At 41.4% G+C, this 17,039-nt stretch overlaps 1 protein-coding gene across 1 annotated transcript in view; it reads right to left on the bottom strand.

Moving 5' to 3' along the window:
* The window catches only part of TBKBP1 (TBK1 binding protein 1), an 82,760-nt gene that overhangs the window by 11,014 nt on the left and 54,707 nt on the right, over window positions 1-17,039 (bottom strand). The window contains exons 7-8 of the mRNA XM_073683478.1: window positions 3,250-3,359; window positions 59-687 (exon numbers count right to left, since the gene is read on the bottom strand). Of these exons, the coding sequence (XP_073539579.1) occupies window positions 59-687; window positions 3,250-3,359 (739 nt within the window). The remainder of the gene's footprint in view (window positions 1-58; window positions 688-3,249; window positions 3,360-17,039) is intronic.

Raw genomic sequence — 17,039 nt, 5'->3', positions numbered from 1 at the left:
AATTGTGGCTTGTGACACTTTCTGAAGCCCAAATATTATTCCCCACCTGCACACTCACATTGATGGAAGGCCAGGACTGTGCATGTTCCGCTCTGGAGTATGATGCCGACATTCGTCTACTTGCTGCATCAGGAATGGGAAACCCAGCACAAAAGGAAGCACAGCGTACTGCTCCAGGCTCTGGACTAGGTGGGGATGGGGGACTCCATTCATCCTCATCTGAAGATTGCTGTGGGGGTTCTTGGAAGCAAGGGACAGTAGATGGGCTGCCGACATACCCCTCATTGTAGGACAACTGCTTGGGCAGGGTTGCAGTTCCAATTGGCATCCATAGGGAGCGGGGTTTTCGTGGATACATTGCAGGCTCACTGATCTCAGAATAGCTACGACGGGCTTGGAATGATGCCTTTGCTTGGTGCACTGAGGGCTTAGGATATGAAATATCTGTGCCCACAGGTGATGGGCATGCTGAGGGTACAGGTGATCTACGTGAGGGTGAAGAGGGTGGTATTGGGGATCGACGTTGGTGTACTGGAGACTGTGGGGCTGGAGATCTTCTCTGCAAAATGGGAGATGGACATTGTGGAACTGGGGAGCGTCGTTGAGAGGAAGGAGAGTGGCGTAGAGAAGAAGGAGAGTGGTGGAGTTGACAAGGAGAGTGCCGATGTGGAGGAGAGTGTCTTTGTCCTAAAAATAAGATACTTGGTGTAACCAATATATTTGGAAACAGTTATATAAATCATATTAGACACATTGGAAGCTAAATTTGGCCATACACCTCCAATATTTGTCAGTCAAATGCTAGTTCAGTCAACAGCAATTGTTCCCAGCCTCTCTATATACAGTTGGTTCAGTTGAACATGCATATATTCTCAATGGTGGAACGGGATAAGCATCTACAGTACAGACCAAAAGTTTGGACACACCTTCTCATTTAAATTTTTTTCTGTATTTTCATTACTATGAAAATTGTACATTCACACTGAAGGCATCAAAACTATGAATTAACACATGTGGAATTATGTACTTAACAAAAAAGTGTGAAACAACTGAAAATATGTCTTATATTCTAGGTTCTTCAAAGTAGCCACCTTTTGCTTTGATGACTGCTTTGCACACTCTTGGCATTCTCTTGATGAGCTTCAAGAGGTAGTCACCGGAAATGGTCTTTCAACAATCTTGAAGGAGTTCCCAGGGATGCTTAGCACTTGTTGGCCCTTTTGCCTTCACTCTGCGGTCCAGCTCACTCCAAACCATCTCGATTGGGTTCAGATCTGGTGACTGTGGAGGCCAGGTCATCTGGCGTAGCACCCTATCACTCTCCTTCTTGGTCAAATAGCCCTTACACAGCCTGGAGGTGTGTTTGGGGTCATTGTCCTGTTGAAAAATAAATGATGGTCCAACTAAACGCAAACCGGATGGAATAGCATGTCACTGCAAGATGCTGTGGTAGCCATGCTGGTTCAGTATGCCTTCAATTTTGAATAAATCCCCAACAGTGTCACCAGCAAAGCACCCCCACACCATCACACCTCCTCCTCCATGCTTCAAGGTGGGAACCAGGCATGTAGAGTCCATCTGTTCACCTTTTCTGCGTCGCACAAAGACACGGTGGTTGGAACCAAAGATCTCAAATTTGGACTCATCAGACCAAAGCACAGATTTACACTGGTCTAATGTCCATTCTTTGTGTTCTTTAGCCCAAACAAGTCTCTTCTGCTTGTTGCCTGTCCTTAGCAGTGGTTTCCTAGCAGCTATTTAACCATGAAGGCCTGCTGCACAAAGTCTCCTCTTAACAGTTGTTGTAGAGATGTGTCTGCTGCTAGAACTCTGTGTGGCATTGACCTGGTTTCTAATCTGAGCTGCTGTTAACCTGCAATTTCTGAAGCTGGTGACTCGGATAAACTTATCCTCAGAAGCAGAGGTGACTCTTGGTCTTCCTTTCCTGGGGCGGTCCTCATGTGAGCCAGTTTCTTTGTAGCGCTTGATGGTTTCTGCAACTGCACTTGGGGACACTTTCAAAGTTTGCCCAATTTTTCGGACTGACTGACCTTAATTTCTTAAAGTAATGATGGCCACTCGTTTTTCTTTACTTAGCTGCTTTTTTCTTGCCATAATACAAATTCTAACAGTCTATTAAGCAGGACTATCAGCTGTGTATCCACCAGACTTCTGCACAACACAACTGATGGTCACAACCCCATTTATAAGGCAAGAAATCCCACTTATTAAACCTGACAGGGCACACCTGTGAAGTGAAAACCATTTCCGGTGACTACCTCTTGAAGCTCATCAAGAGAATGCCAAGAGTGTGCAAAGCAGTCATCAAAGCAAAAGGTGGCTACTTTGAAGAACCTAGAATATAAGTCATATTTTCAGTTGTTTCACACTTTTTTGTTAAGTATATAACTCCACATGTGTTAATTCATAGTTTTGATGCCTTCAATGTGAATGTACAATTTTCAAAGTCATGAAAATACAGAAAAATCTTTAAATGAGAAGGTGTGTCCAAACTTTTGGTTTGTACTGTACATCAAATAGCATTCTTATCTCCTTTAAGAACACAGGGTCAGGCATGTTAAAATTCCTTCCCAGGTATCTTCCAAACAACTATATACATTATATGGCCATTTGATCACAACAAATTATGATTCCTGACAGGCTACGAGCTGCCTATTCTTTCTTATTCTTCTGTTACCCCAAACTCAATATGGACGCCCCCTCTCAGCCATCTTAGTTTATTTGCACCTGAACTAACAATTGTAACAGTTTTTACACTAATTCCAATTCCATATTATAGTATTTGCTGGCTGTGTTTCCCATTGATCCATTGAGCAAAGAAAGACCTGGGATATACAGTATATCACCCAAAAGTTTTGTCTGAAAAATTTTCATTTTAATCTAATGCTCAAGACTCTCATCTGTTTGTCAGAGTGATGCTCTTTGCACTACAACTACCTTCTGTTCTATGTTCCTCCTAGGAGGACCCACTGTGTTGGTGCATTACACGGATAACTCATTGATTTAAGGAAGACTTTTCACCAATTTTTGCCTTATAAATTGTACATTCCTGCTCATAGTAGCAGGAAGGTATATAAAAACATTTTTTTTCTATACTTCATTGTAGATATACCAGGGCACCGAAATTACTGATGAATTGGCTCTTTAAATGTTGACAAAAATTCAAATCTATAGTTGCCATATAGATGTGGTTATATGAGACTTTATGAAACATTGGTCGCTTCCTACCTGTTTGTTCCTCTAGCAATGACCGGAGAATGCGGCTTTGCAGGGCAGTAAGGTCACGTAGACGGTAAAGCTCCTCTGTCAGTTCAGTATACGCCAAAGCCAAATTCACCCTGCAATTATAGATAACATTTACACTGTAACAACATTCAAACTCAGCAAAACACCTTGTATAAGACAAACTGACTTTTCCATGTAGGGTATTATACAATAATGGACAAATTGTGCATATTTTTAATACTCTAAAGCAAAGATTAATAGCCAAAACAGGAAAATTAGACCCATATTCAAAATAGCCTAATTTAATACAATGAAATTTTGGGGGTACCAAGAAAGAAATACATAATCCTATAACTATGATGATCTAACTATGGTGATCAATGAGTGGAACAGGCTGCCACGAGAGGTGGTGAGTTCTCCTTCAATGGAAGTCTTCAGAGGCTGGACAGACATCTGTCTGAGATGGTTTAGTGAATACTGCATTGAGCAGGGAGTTGGACACAATGACCCTGGAGGTCCCATCCAACTCTAACATTCTATGATTAACTACCATCAAATTATATGAAATAAAGTACAAAGATTTTTATCAAAATATATCTAAACTTTATTGATAGACTATTAATTAACATAACTACAAAAGAAAAGAACATTAATAAAAAGCCTGTAAAACTCAGATAAAAGGAAAATGGGCAGTATGGTCAGAATAATAATTAGCATGAAAATACACTGGAAATCAGGCAGTATGCCAAAGTAAGGCCATGGCCCCACTATCAGTATTTGGTCAGTATTTTTTCTCAGGAGTGGGAGTCAAAACCAGGAGTGGGTGATAAATGCAGAATTGGTGACTTGCTTCTATTATACCTTTGCTCGGATTGCTCCTCACCTGGTTTTGGCCCCCCACTCCTGAGAAAAAATACTGACCGAATACTGACCAAATACTGATAATGGGGCCGTGGCATAAGAGTGTAGTAATCACAGATTACAGAAACATGAAGTTTATATAACAGCACAATAAATAATGATATAACCAGTCCCTGGTTTTATTTATTCATTTTTGCTGGTTATTCTACTTTGTTATACTGCCTGATTTCCAGTGTATTTTCATGTGATTTATTATTCTGACCACTCCGCCCATTTTTCTTTTATCTAGGTTTTGTGTTTTGTTTTTTTTAATGGTCTTTCCTTTTGTAATTGTGTTAATTAATTGTCTATCAATAAAGTTTATATATATTTTGATAAAAATCTTTGTAGTTTATTTCATGTAATTTGGTGGTAGTCATAGGATTATCTAAAGCTACGATCTATGTTTGAAGCCATATTAACCCATTTGCTTTACAATATCTACAGTATATTAAAAGAGTTAAGGGTATATACCTGTTAGAGAACATATTCCATATTGTCTCTGTTTATACATCTTGTCTCATAACTGTTATTACATGGTGATCAATAGCTAACACTACAGGTAGGAGAAGTTTCTCATTTCTGTTCACATCTCTAAATTCCTATTGGTCACATCTTTAGTTGGGAAGGTTTTTTTGTTTATGACGCTATTTAAACTTGAACTGTACATTAATAAACCAGAAATCCTGCTTAGTGCACGATGCAAAGATTGTGTTGTATTGATTTCCCGAGATCTCGAAACATACTTAAATATTTGGAGTTCAAAAGGCATACAAGAGAGTTGATTTCACTCATACACCTTTATGTACATAGTTTTTTTATGCTATATGCTTCCTAAGTGCAACGTCAAAGGGGTTGTTTGGTGAAAACAAGCTATCCCCTATCCACAGGATAGTTGATAACTTGTTGAACGGTGGGGGTCTGACCACTGGGACCTGCACTGATTGGCAGAACAAGGAACTTTACGTTAGATTAGAACAGCTATTCACATACTCAAACTGCGCACCATTCATTCCTTATGGGGCTGCTGAGCTCGGCGCTTGGCTTTTTCAGCAGCCTCATAGAGAATGTATGGAGTGGCAATCAGACATCGGACCTGCCGCACCATTTTGTAATACTATCCACCCTCAGAACAAAGTTATGGTATAATTTATACCATCATATAGAAGGCATAATTATAAGAACAATAGCAAAATTGAGGGTTATTTTTCCTGTCATCAGCAGCAAAAAAATTAAAAAAGTTATGCAATACATTATAAGCAACCCAAAACGGTGCCATTAAAAACTGTACAACTCACTCCGCAAGAAAACAAACCCTCATATGGCTTTATTCTCAGAAAATAAAAGTTTAAAATAATTGCTTTTGAAATGCAGAGATAAAAATTAATTGGTCATTAGGTACCAAACTAGGCCACCTCCCTGAGGGCTTCAAATACAGAAATACAGATATCCATCAAACCTGCCACTTTGCTGGTCCAGTTTGTGAGCAATTTAATAGCACCTATGAGTTTATGCGCCACTACTTGTGTAAGTCGGAAGGGAGAGAATAAAAAAATATCAGTTGGAAATGTATTTAGGCGCACAGGCAGTATCTGAAGTCATCAACTATGCAGCTTTTGCATCTGCAGATTCATAAGGACTCAATCACACACACTAAGGTTAAATAAGTTTTGGGTGAGTTTTGCTGCATATATTCTCTACACAAAAAAATGCAGCATCTTACAGTTTCATAAAAGTTGATGGGATTTATAGAAATCTCTTGCCCACTGTATATTTTTTAACACTGTGTAAACTGAAATCCACAAATTGTCCATTTCTCTTGCGATTATGCTGAGTTTTATATGCAGATTTCCCCCATAGAATTGCTGAAAAATCTGCAGGTAAAAAAAAACCTGTAATCTGCACATGACTGTATCAATGAAGTTTTGTCAAAGCCAAAAACCAGGAAGTATCAAAAACAAATTTAAATAGTGGCGTGTCAGGGCTATTTAAGGCCATCATATTACTCTGGGAGTTGTATTGTCTTCTATTAAGACAACATAATATTTTAATACATTGGAATTTTTGGTGTATTTTTTAATCAATGAAATAAAAGTTTATTGTTTTAGAGGGAATATACGTTCACGATATAGCAATCTCCTCAGATATATTAAATATTTCTTTTCTGAAGTATCAAAAACAAAGCAGCGGTTACACACTTGCACTGGTCCGTTAGATTTTCTTGCGTTCCACGTCGGGCATTGCAAGTAGCCCGGCGTGCTCTTATGTAACGCATTGCAAGACACACACCTATGTCTTGGTATTGTATTAAGACTTGTTAGTAATTATTTTAGTTGTCTGTGCACTGTTTTAGTCCACAACCATAAGGACGTCTCCTGGCTGTCTGTGATTTCCCGTCCATGACTTACTTGTCTGCAACTTCCAATAACCTTGCTACCTATCATTGGTCTTCAGGACTTTACCTGTTTGTCTGTGGCTTACAGTAACCATGCTACCTGTCAGTGAAGGACTTTAACTGTTTGTCTGCGGTTTCCAGGAACCTTACTATCTGTCAGTGGAGGACTTTATCTGTTTGTTTGTGGTTTTCAGTAACCTTGCTACCTGGCATGGTCTTCAGGATTTTACTTGTTCGTCTGCGGTTTCCAGTAACCTTGCTACCTGTGAGTAGAGGACTTCATCTGTTTGCCTGCGATTACCAGTAACTTGCTACCTGTCAGTGGTCTTCAAGACTTCATCTGTCCTTCTTCAGTTTCCAAAAACCCCGCTACCAGTTAGTGGAGGACTTCACCTGTTTGCCTTTTGTTTCCAGTAAACTTACTACATGGCAGTGGTCTTCAGGACTTCACCTGTTTGTCTGTGGCTTCCAGTAACCTTACTGCCTGTCAGTGGTATTCATGACTTTACCTGTTTGTCCGTGGCTTCCAGTAACCTTACTGCCTGTCAGTGGTATTCATGACTTTACCTGTTTGTCTGTGGTTTCCAGTAAACTAGCTACATGTCAGCAGTCTTCAGGACTTCACCTGATTGTTTGCGGCTTCCAGTAACCTTGCTACCTGTCAGTGGAGTACCTCACTTGTTTCTCTGCGGCTCCCAGTAACCTTGCTACAAGTCTGTGGTGACCAGGACCTCACCCTTTTGTCTGCGGTTTCCAGTAGCCCTGCTACCTGTCAGTGACTTTCAATTTGCCTCTATGTGTCCACCTGGACATCTCCTGACCCCTTGCAGCTTCCAGAACCCCCTTAAAACTTTTAGTTTGTCTTCAGTAACTGTTTCCCGCGTGCAAAATTCGCCTGCTGCACCAACACCCATAGCCCGTGTACCCACTCAGACCTTGGACTTCGAGGATTCACTCACCTAGTGTGCCCACTTTCTGTAACACCAGCTTTATTTAAAACATGACATACCAAAAAGAAACAAAAACAGCAGCATCAAAAACACAATAAGAGCACCAGTAAAAGAAACACACCAAAAAAAGACATAAAAAGGGTAATTAACCTTAGGCAACTAACAGGTGCAGAAATGCAACAACAAAAACTTACATAAAAACTCATTGTGGGAACGTAGCCTAATTTGTCAGCATTTTTTAGCCTTATGAAACACCGCCCACAGACCACTCAATCAGGGGGAGTGCGTGTGACTGGGTCAACGCCTGGGTGATGCAAGGGGGTCCGGAAGTTGAAGTGACATCAGCTGATGTCAGCGGCGGCTGCAGCCGGGGTCACGTGATCGGGACTGAGTGAGCAGCGATAGCGCCGCTCACAGGCACATATGGCAACATAAGGTATTTACAAAAATACTTATTTAAAAGGTTTAAATCGATGGGCGCATTATACTATGTAGTGGACCACTTCTTTAAACCAAGCATTTTTTTGGTGGTTTTCAAGTTCTACAGGGAAGACCATGAAAATAGAGCTAAAAAATATATATCATACCCACAAATGCTGCATTTTGGATAAAAATGAAAACACCTCTAGTCCCAAAAGAACCAAAAACCAAAGTGCTGGAATTACCTGTGTTTCTGCATTGATTAATAATAAAATGTGGTCTGATTGTTTTCTCAGTCCCAATTATAAACAAACACAATATAACTAATATAAGAAGAAGAACAACAACAACACAAAAACAGTTCACTCTGCAGGGGGTAAAAGTAAGTGAACCTTGAAATTAATCATCTGTATATACCATCTCCAATAATTTCATGTTAGCTGCAAATAAGATTTGCACGAGTTTGAGGAGGAATTTTAAACCATTCCTCCATGCAAATGTTTTTCAGTACATCAGTACTTTTGAGACATTTTGCATACACAGCCCTCATTAAGTCATACCATGGCATCTAGGTAGAGTTAATGTCAGAAGTCTGATGTGGGATTAAGTTTTGGTGTGAAGTTTTCATTCCAATCCAAAAATAGGGTTCTACTAAAGAGTTTAATTTTGTCTCATCTGTCCATAGGATATTTTCCCAGAAACATTGTGGAACATCCAGGTGGTCTTGACATATGCCACAATGATGGGCTTCCATCATGGTGTCCTTCCAAGAACACAATTCTTGTTCAGTGTTTATACACATGAATAGAAGGGGGTTTTCAGTTTGTTGAGTCTTCATTAGAAATTTTCCTGTTACCTTTGGGTTCTCTCTCGCCTCTTTCAGTATTGCCATTGTGCTTTTGAAGTTATAGTAAACAGTAACCTTCGTTTTAATTTTTATTTCATAAATCGATAGTAGCAGTGAAAATAAGAAACTTTGTAATATATCTGATCACAGAAATCTGCTTCTTTCTCTACCAGGACTGATCTTTCATTCTCAAAATTCTCATTTCATGAGTAAAATCTGTATTCAGAGCAGACAGATTTTTACATTACTGAGATAGATGACAGTTACTATTGGTAAGATTCTGTAGACAGGATGGGGTAGTATTCAGAAGCTCTGCTTCTAGCTCCTGCCTCCTCCTCTCCCTCCATGCAGTATAGATGACAGTTGCTACTGATAATATTCTCAGTAATTAAAAAATCTGTCTTCACTGAATACAGATCAGATTTTACCTGCAAATTGAGATTTTTGAAAATAACAGTTATACTTTAACATGAAGCCTGCTTCTGGGAAGAGAAGCAACAGTCCTGAGTTTCTGTATTTATAGGCAATTTGTTTGTGTATTGATGTACAACCAGGTCTTCATCAATGTTTTTGCAGCCTTTTCCAGCTTTGGCATCTCTATAGTACATCTTTTTCAGGCTTCTAAAAGTTGTTTGCCTCAATGCATGGTTTACACTTCCTAATCTTTCTTGAATAGAACAGGTTTGTCAGTAACCAAACTTTGTGTGCCTTTAGTTAAAGGGGCTGTCTGGTCTTAGCCTACAAGTGTGCAGTCACTCTATGTGACTGTATGCTCGTAAATCTTCACATCCCGCACTTACTGTGCGCTGTGAGGATTCTCCAGGGCTGGCGCCGGGAGCGATGGTCATGTGACTGCAAGTATATATATATGCATAGTCCCATTCATATTACGACCTCGCTCAAAGCAAGTGTAATGAGCGAGGCTGGAAGCCTTTCTACAACGCCTGGCAAAAATGCTGGAATCACAGGCCTCGGAAGATGTTCATTCAGTTGTTTAATGTTGTTGAAAAAAAGCAGATCACAGACATGGCACAAAACTAAAGTCATTTCAAATGGCAACTTTATGGCTTTAAGAAACACTAAAAGAAATCAAGAAAAAAAAGTGGTACTCAGTAAGGGTAATTTTTTCCAAACCAAGCAGAGGGAAAAAATTATGGAATCACTCAATTCTGAGGAAAAAAATATGGAATCATGAAAAACAAACACACAAAAGAACACTCCAATACATCACTAGTATTTTGTTGCACCACCTCTGGCTTTAGTAACAGCTTGCAGTCTCTGAGGCATGGACTTAATGAGTGACACACAGTACTCTTCATCAATCTGGCTCCAACTTTCTCTGATTGCTGTTGCCAGATCAGCTTTGCAGGTTGGAGCCTTGTCATGGACCATTATCTTCAACTTCCACCAAAGATTTTCAATTGGATTGAGTTCTGGACTATTTGCAGACCATGACATTGACCTTATGTGTCTTCTTTCAAGGAATGTTTTCACCATTTTTGCTCTATGGCAGGATGCATTATCATCTTGAAAAATGATGTCATCATCCACAAACATCCTTTCAATTGATGGGATAAGAAAACTGTCCAAAATATCAATGTAAACTTGGGCATTTATTGAAGATGTAATGACAGCCATCGCCCCAGTGCCTTTACCTGACATGCAGCCCCATATCATCAATGACTGTGGAAATTTGCATGTTCTCTTTATGCAGTCATCTTTATAAATCTCATTGGAACGGCACCAAGCAAAAGTTCCAGCGTCATCACCTTGCCCAATGCATATTCGCGATTCATCACTGAATATGATTTTCATCCAGTCATCCACAGTCCACGAATGCTTTTCCTTAGCCCATTGCAACCTTGTTTTTTTCTGTTTAGGTGTTAATGATGGCTTTTGTTTAGCTTTTTTGTATGTAAATCCCATTTCCTTTAGGTGGTTTCTTACAGTTCAGTCACAGACATTGACTCCAGTTTCCTCCCATTCATTCCTCATTTGTTTTGTTGTGCATTTCCTGTTTTGGAGACATATTGCTTTAAGTTTCCGGTCTTGATGCTTTGATGTCTTCCTTGGTCTACCAGTATGTTTGCCTTTAACAACCTTCCCATGTTGTTTGGATTTGGTCCAGATTTTAGACACAGCTGACTGTGAACAGCCAACATCTTTTGCAACATTGTGTGATGATTTACCTTCTTTTAAGAGTTTGATAATCCTCTCCTTTGTTTTAATTGACATCTCTCATGTTGGAGCCATGATTCATGTCAGTCCACTTGGTGCAACAGCTCTCCAAGGTGTGATCACTTCTTTTTAGATGCAGACTAATGAGCAGATCTAATTTGATGCAGGTGTTAGTTTTGGAAATGAAAATTTACAAGGTGATTCCATAATTTTTTCCTCAGAATTGAGTGATTCCATAATTTTTTCCCTCTGCTTGGTCTGAAAAAAATTACCCTTACTGAGTACCACATTTTTTTTCTTGATTTCTTTTAGTGTTTCTTAAAGCCATAAAGTTACCATTTGAAATGACTTTAGTTTTGTGCCATGTCTGTGATCTGCTTTTTTTCAACAACATTAAACAACTGAATAAACATCCTCCGAGCCCGGTGATTCCATAATTTTTGCCAGGGGTTGTAGTATGCAAAGAAAACTGATTAAAGTTTCTCAAGCTTCTTGGTGAATGACAAACAAGCACTAAAATGCAACTAGGATGCCATCAGTTTGCAGCCCGAGTTTTCCACTGACCCATAGACTTGCATGGATAAAAATTGGACATGTCTCCATTTTTCTTTCTTTTTTTTTTTTTAAAGTCACTTGGTCCACAAGAAAACCAGACATCTGATATCTGAACAGCCACATAGACTATAATAGGTATGTGTTCTATTGGAGGATAACATGACACTTATTAGAAATTTGGACAACTGAAAAAGGGACCTTGGTGTTTGAGAAGTGGAGGGAGGTTGTGAGGGGAAAAGATAATTCTTGAAGAAAAAAATATTAGAAAGTTTAATTTACGGTTATAGTGGAATATATGTCATGAGCAATGGTTATTATATTAACTTCAAACAGCCCTTTAAGAACAATATTGTGGGAATACGATACTACAAAATATATCATCCCCAGACACAGTTTCATTCCATTTATACAAAGAATACATCAAGAAAACGAATAGAGAAGTAAAAAAAAATTTGCAGAACACATCCTGTACCCGGGGTGTGAAATGGCCCGCTCTTTCTACAAGTGGTTGTATTTATATCTGCAATCTGATCTTTGATCTGTGGCTTGCAGAAAGGACAGGACCTATACACTTATATATAAATTTGAATTCCTAAATACATGCTCACAATCTTCAGGTTTTATATTTTTTTGTCTTCTACCTACTAGTAAATATACACTGCTCAAAAAATAAAGGGAACACTCAAATAACACATCCTAGATCTGAATGAATGAAATATTCTCATTGAATACTTTGCTCTGTACAAAGTTGAATGTGCTGACAACAAAATCACACAAAAATCATCAATAGAAATCAAATTTATTTGATTTCCATTGATGGAGGCCAGGATTTGGAGTCACCCCCAAAATTAAAGTGTAAAAACACACGACAGGCTGATCCAACTTTGATGTAATGTCCTTAAAACAAGTCAAAATGAGGCTCAGTATTGTGTGTGGCCTCCACGTGCCTGTATGACCTCCCTACAATGCCTGGGCATGCTCCTGATGAGGTTGCGGATGGTCTCATGTGGGATCTCCTCCCAGACCTGGACTAAAGCATCCGCCAACTCCTAGACAGTCTGTGGTGCAACATGACGTTGGTGGATGGAGCGAGACATGATGTCCCAGATGTGCTCAATCGGATTAAGGTCTGGGGTACGGGAGGGCCAGTCCATAGCTTAAATGCCTTCATCTTGCAGGGACTGCTGACACACTCCAGCCACATGAGGTCTGGCATTGTCCTGCATTAGGAGGAACCCAGGGCCAACCGCACCAGCATATGGTCTCACAAGGGGTCTGAGGATCTCACCTCGGTACCTAATGGCAGTCAGGCTACCTCTGGCGAGCACATGGAGAGCTGTGCGGCCCTCCAAAGAAATGCCACTCCACACCACTACTGACCCACTGCCAAATTGGTCATGCTGAAGGATGTTGCAGGCAGCAGATCGCTCTCCGCGGCTTCTCCAGACTCTGTCACGTCTGTCACATGTGCTCAGTGTGAACCTGCTTTCCTCTGTGAAGAGCACAGGGCGCCAGTGGAGACTTTGCCAGTCCTGGTGTTCTGTGGCAAATGCAAAGCGTCCTGCACGGTGTTGGGCTGTGAGCACAACCCCCATTTGTGGACGTCAGGCCCTCATACCACCCTCATGGAGTCGGTTTCTAACCGTTTGTGCAGACACATGCACATTTGTGGCCTGCTGGAGGTCATTTTGCAGGGCTCTGGCAGTGCTCCTCCTTGCACAAAGGCAGAGGTAGCGGTCCTACTGCTGGGTTGTTGCCCTCCTATGGCCCCCTCCACATCTCCTGGTCTACTGGCCTGTCTTCTGGTAGCGCCTCCAGCCTCTGGACACTACTCTGACAGACACAGAAAACCTTCTTGCCACAGCTCGCATTGATGTGCCATCCTGGTTGAGCTGCACTACCTGAGCAACTTCTGTGGGTTGTAGAGTCCGTCTCATGCTACCACGAGTGTGAAAGCACAACCAACATTCAAAAGTGACCAAAACATCAGGCAGAAAGCATTTGTACTGAGATGTGGTCTGTGGTTCCCACCTGCAGAACCACTCCTTTATTGAGGGTGTCTTGATAATTGCCAATAATTTCCATCTATTGTTTATTCCATTTGCACAACAGCATGTGAAATTGATTGTCAATCAGTGTTGCTTCCTAAGTGGACAGTTTGATTTCACAGAAGTTTGATTTACTTGGAGTTATATTCTGTTGTTTAAGTGTTCCCTTTATTTTTTTGAGCAGTGTATATATATTTCATGTATTTCTAATAATATATATGCTTTATTGATGTAGCAGAGAAATGCTACTACTGACAATGAAGCAGTAGGATTCAGAAGCCTCATAGCTACTATTCCGCTGAAGTATACACCAGAAAAAGCTTCCAATGTATACAGTAGGCTTTGAAGGCTGCCTAACAATGGTATCTCTCACCTGTAAACATATAATTGGCACATCATGAGCTTTTCAAGAGCTATTGATTATATATCCATTAAACCGATGATGTTAAACCTTTGGGTGACACATGCCAATGTTAGATATCCGTCACAAGCATCTGTGACCTATAGGGAATGATGGAATCTGTTTAATTCATACGTTGTGAAAAGCTGTGAAAAGTTCATGATATATCCATGTAATGGATACCTGTGATGATGCATATGGTGATAACTGTCACCTATAGATACCTAAGTGGGCTTCATATAAATGGCAAATCCTCGAACATAAAAAAAAAAAAAAATCCACAAATTTTCTAATGACAGAAGCCAATAATGACATTGTAATCGTGGTGGGCAATGATGGTTACAGGACATAGGGTCATAGCTAGCAGCTATTGGAGCTTCAGAGGTGTTCCTAATGCTCTGAAAACTACTTAATATTGCTTAAAACTATGTTAAACTAAGTTAATTGGCATTTCATACCAGGGCAAGTTTCATTCTGGGCATGGCACATTTACATGAACTTGAATTTACATGTCCTATGTGTTAACCAGGAATTACCAGAAATAGACAACAATAACAGGAAACTCGAACACTATGGCACCTGCGCAGTTAGAAGGCAAAGCACAACGCTAATCTATAATGTCATGAATGTGAGATTGGGCTTCATTCTTTACAGTCATTTTATATTATATTCTTGAATTTACGTAAACAAGTGCAAAGTTGCATCTAAGAACACTGTAGGGTTTGGTACTCACTCGGCTGCGGTTGAAGTAGGCACAGAAGCGTTTTCAGGAAAATCCAGGCTGGTTTATTAAACAGCATAAACCGCTCAGGAAGCAAAACAAAAAGAAACAGCCTTTTCCGGCACAAAGTGAAAACACAAAGGAAAATGTCGATAAAACTTTGCGGGTTCGCCCGCTCAGGTTAGTGTCCAGTCCTTAGGTCCTAACACAGACCAACACTCTGGAGATCCACACATCTCCAGACACAGCCCCCAAACGAGACACTCTGTCTCCATTTTATATACACGCCCTGGAGTGGGGATATGTGAGCAGCTAATCCCTCCCGTCTCTTATGACTGCTCGTAAAAACCGGCCCTGATAAGCCCAATTAACCCTCTCAGCACTACGTGTGCTGGAGCATGCTTTCCCAGTTTTACATCATTGAAGCTACCAACCTCAGCGAAACATATCTCCCCTCAAGGACATGTCCGGTGGCGATCTTACATACGCCCCCTCTGCCCAAAACCGGGGGGCTTGGCACCTCCCGCTAACAAACAGTGGACCCTCGACAATGCGTCTGCATTGCCATGCAGTTTCCCAGGCCTATGCTCTACATGGAAGCTGAACTCCTGAAGAGCTAAGAACTACCTGGTCACTCGAGCATTGTTCCCCTTCATCTCGATCATCCACCTTAGTGGGGCATAGTCTGATACCAGCCAGAACTTCCTGCCTAAGAGGTAGTATCTTAGGGTGTCCAGTGCTCACTTGTCCACTATGGAGTAATTTCTCTAACAAGACGTCAGCTTCCGGCTTAAATACATTATAGGGTGTTCTTAGCCGTTCACCTCTTGTGATAGGACTGCACCCAGTCCGACATCTGACACGTCTCCTTTGAGAAATCCAGTGCCACCAGCACTGGCTGTTTACACAGAGCCTGCTTTAGTTCCTAGAAAGCCGTCTCAACTTCTGGAGACCACTTAGCCATAGCCGATTTTGTCCCTTTAAGGAGGTCTGCCAAAGGGGCGGCTATCATGGTGAAACTAGGGATGAACCAGCGGTAGTAGCCCACGATGTCCAGGAACGCTCTGACCTGCTTTTTTGAGAGAGGTTGTGGCCAACCGCGGATCGCATCAATTTTATTTATTTGGGGCTTTATCATCTACCTACGACATAGCCCAAATATCTGGCCTCCCCCATGCCCATGGCACATTTCTTCGGGTTGATGGAAAACCCCGCTTTCTGTAGAGCATCGAATATCGCATGGACTTTGCTCAGATGGCTACCCCAATCCTGGCTGTAGATCACAATATCATCCAGGTAGGCCGCTGCATACTTGCTGTGGGGAGCTAGGATCCGGTCCATGGCTCTCTGGAAGGTAGCTGGTGCTCCTTGCAACCCAAACAGGATCCTGGTGTATTGGAAACACCCATCTGGCGTTGAAAAGGCCGTCATCTTCTTGACCTCTTGGGACATAGGAATCTGCCAATACCCTTTTGTGAGGTCAAGGGTGGTAATGTACGTGGCTGGCCCTAGCCTTTCAATTAGTTCATCTACCCTGGGCATTGGGTACGAATCAAACCTCATTCAGTTTCCTATAGTCATTGCAGAAGCGCCATTCTCCATCTGGTTTTGGCACTAAGACTATGGGACTGGACCAGCCACTCTTGGACTCTTCGATGACCCCCAGATTCAACATGCGCTTCACCTCCTTCGAGATTACCTCTCGGCGGGCTTCGGGAATCCGATATGGCTTCATATTCACTCGGACATGAGGCTCCGTAATAACCTTATGCTCTATGACCTGAGTACAGCCCGGTAGATCAGAGAACAGGTCCCTGTTACGCTGCAGCAACTCAAGGCATTGTTGCTTCTGGGCAAGTGACAGCGACTGCCAATTTGACATCCTTCATGTCGGTTTCAGTCACATGTTTGATTACACTCCTGTAGGGTGTAGACTCCGCCTCCCAGGTCTCCTTTACTATGTCCAGGAGTCCACGGAGGTGTCGGCCATAGAACAGCTCAAACGGGGAGAATCCAGTAGAGGCCTGTGAGACTTCTCTAATGGAGAACAGAAGGTAAGGCAGTAGACAGTCCCAGTCCCGGTCGTCTTTCTCTACGACCTTCTTTAACATGGCTTTCAAGGTTTTATTAAACCCCTCCACTAAGTCATCTGTCTGGGGGTGGTAGACTGAGGTCCTGAGTTGTGTGATTTGCAGGGTTTTGCACATCTCCCTCTTCACCCTTGACATAAATGGGGTCCCCCTTGGTCCGTTAGGATCTCCTTAGGCAACCCCGTTCTAGAGAAGATGTGGACTAACTCCCGAGCTATACATTTGGCAGAGGAGTTACATAGTGACACGGCCTCCGGATACCATGTAGCATAGTCCAGTACCACCAAGA

This window comes from Phyllobates terribilis, unplaced genomic scaffold, assembly GCF_046119375.1.
Source record: "Phyllobates terribilis strain yellow unplaced genomic scaffold, ASM4611937v1 Scaffold_5__5_contigs__length_657084704, whole genome shotgun sequence".
In the NCBI taxonomy this organism is placed as follows: domain Eukaryota; kingdom Metazoa; phylum Chordata; class Amphibia; order Anura; family Dendrobatidae; genus Phyllobates; species Phyllobates terribilis.
This window is presented reverse-complemented; position numbering and strand designations above follow the sequence as displayed.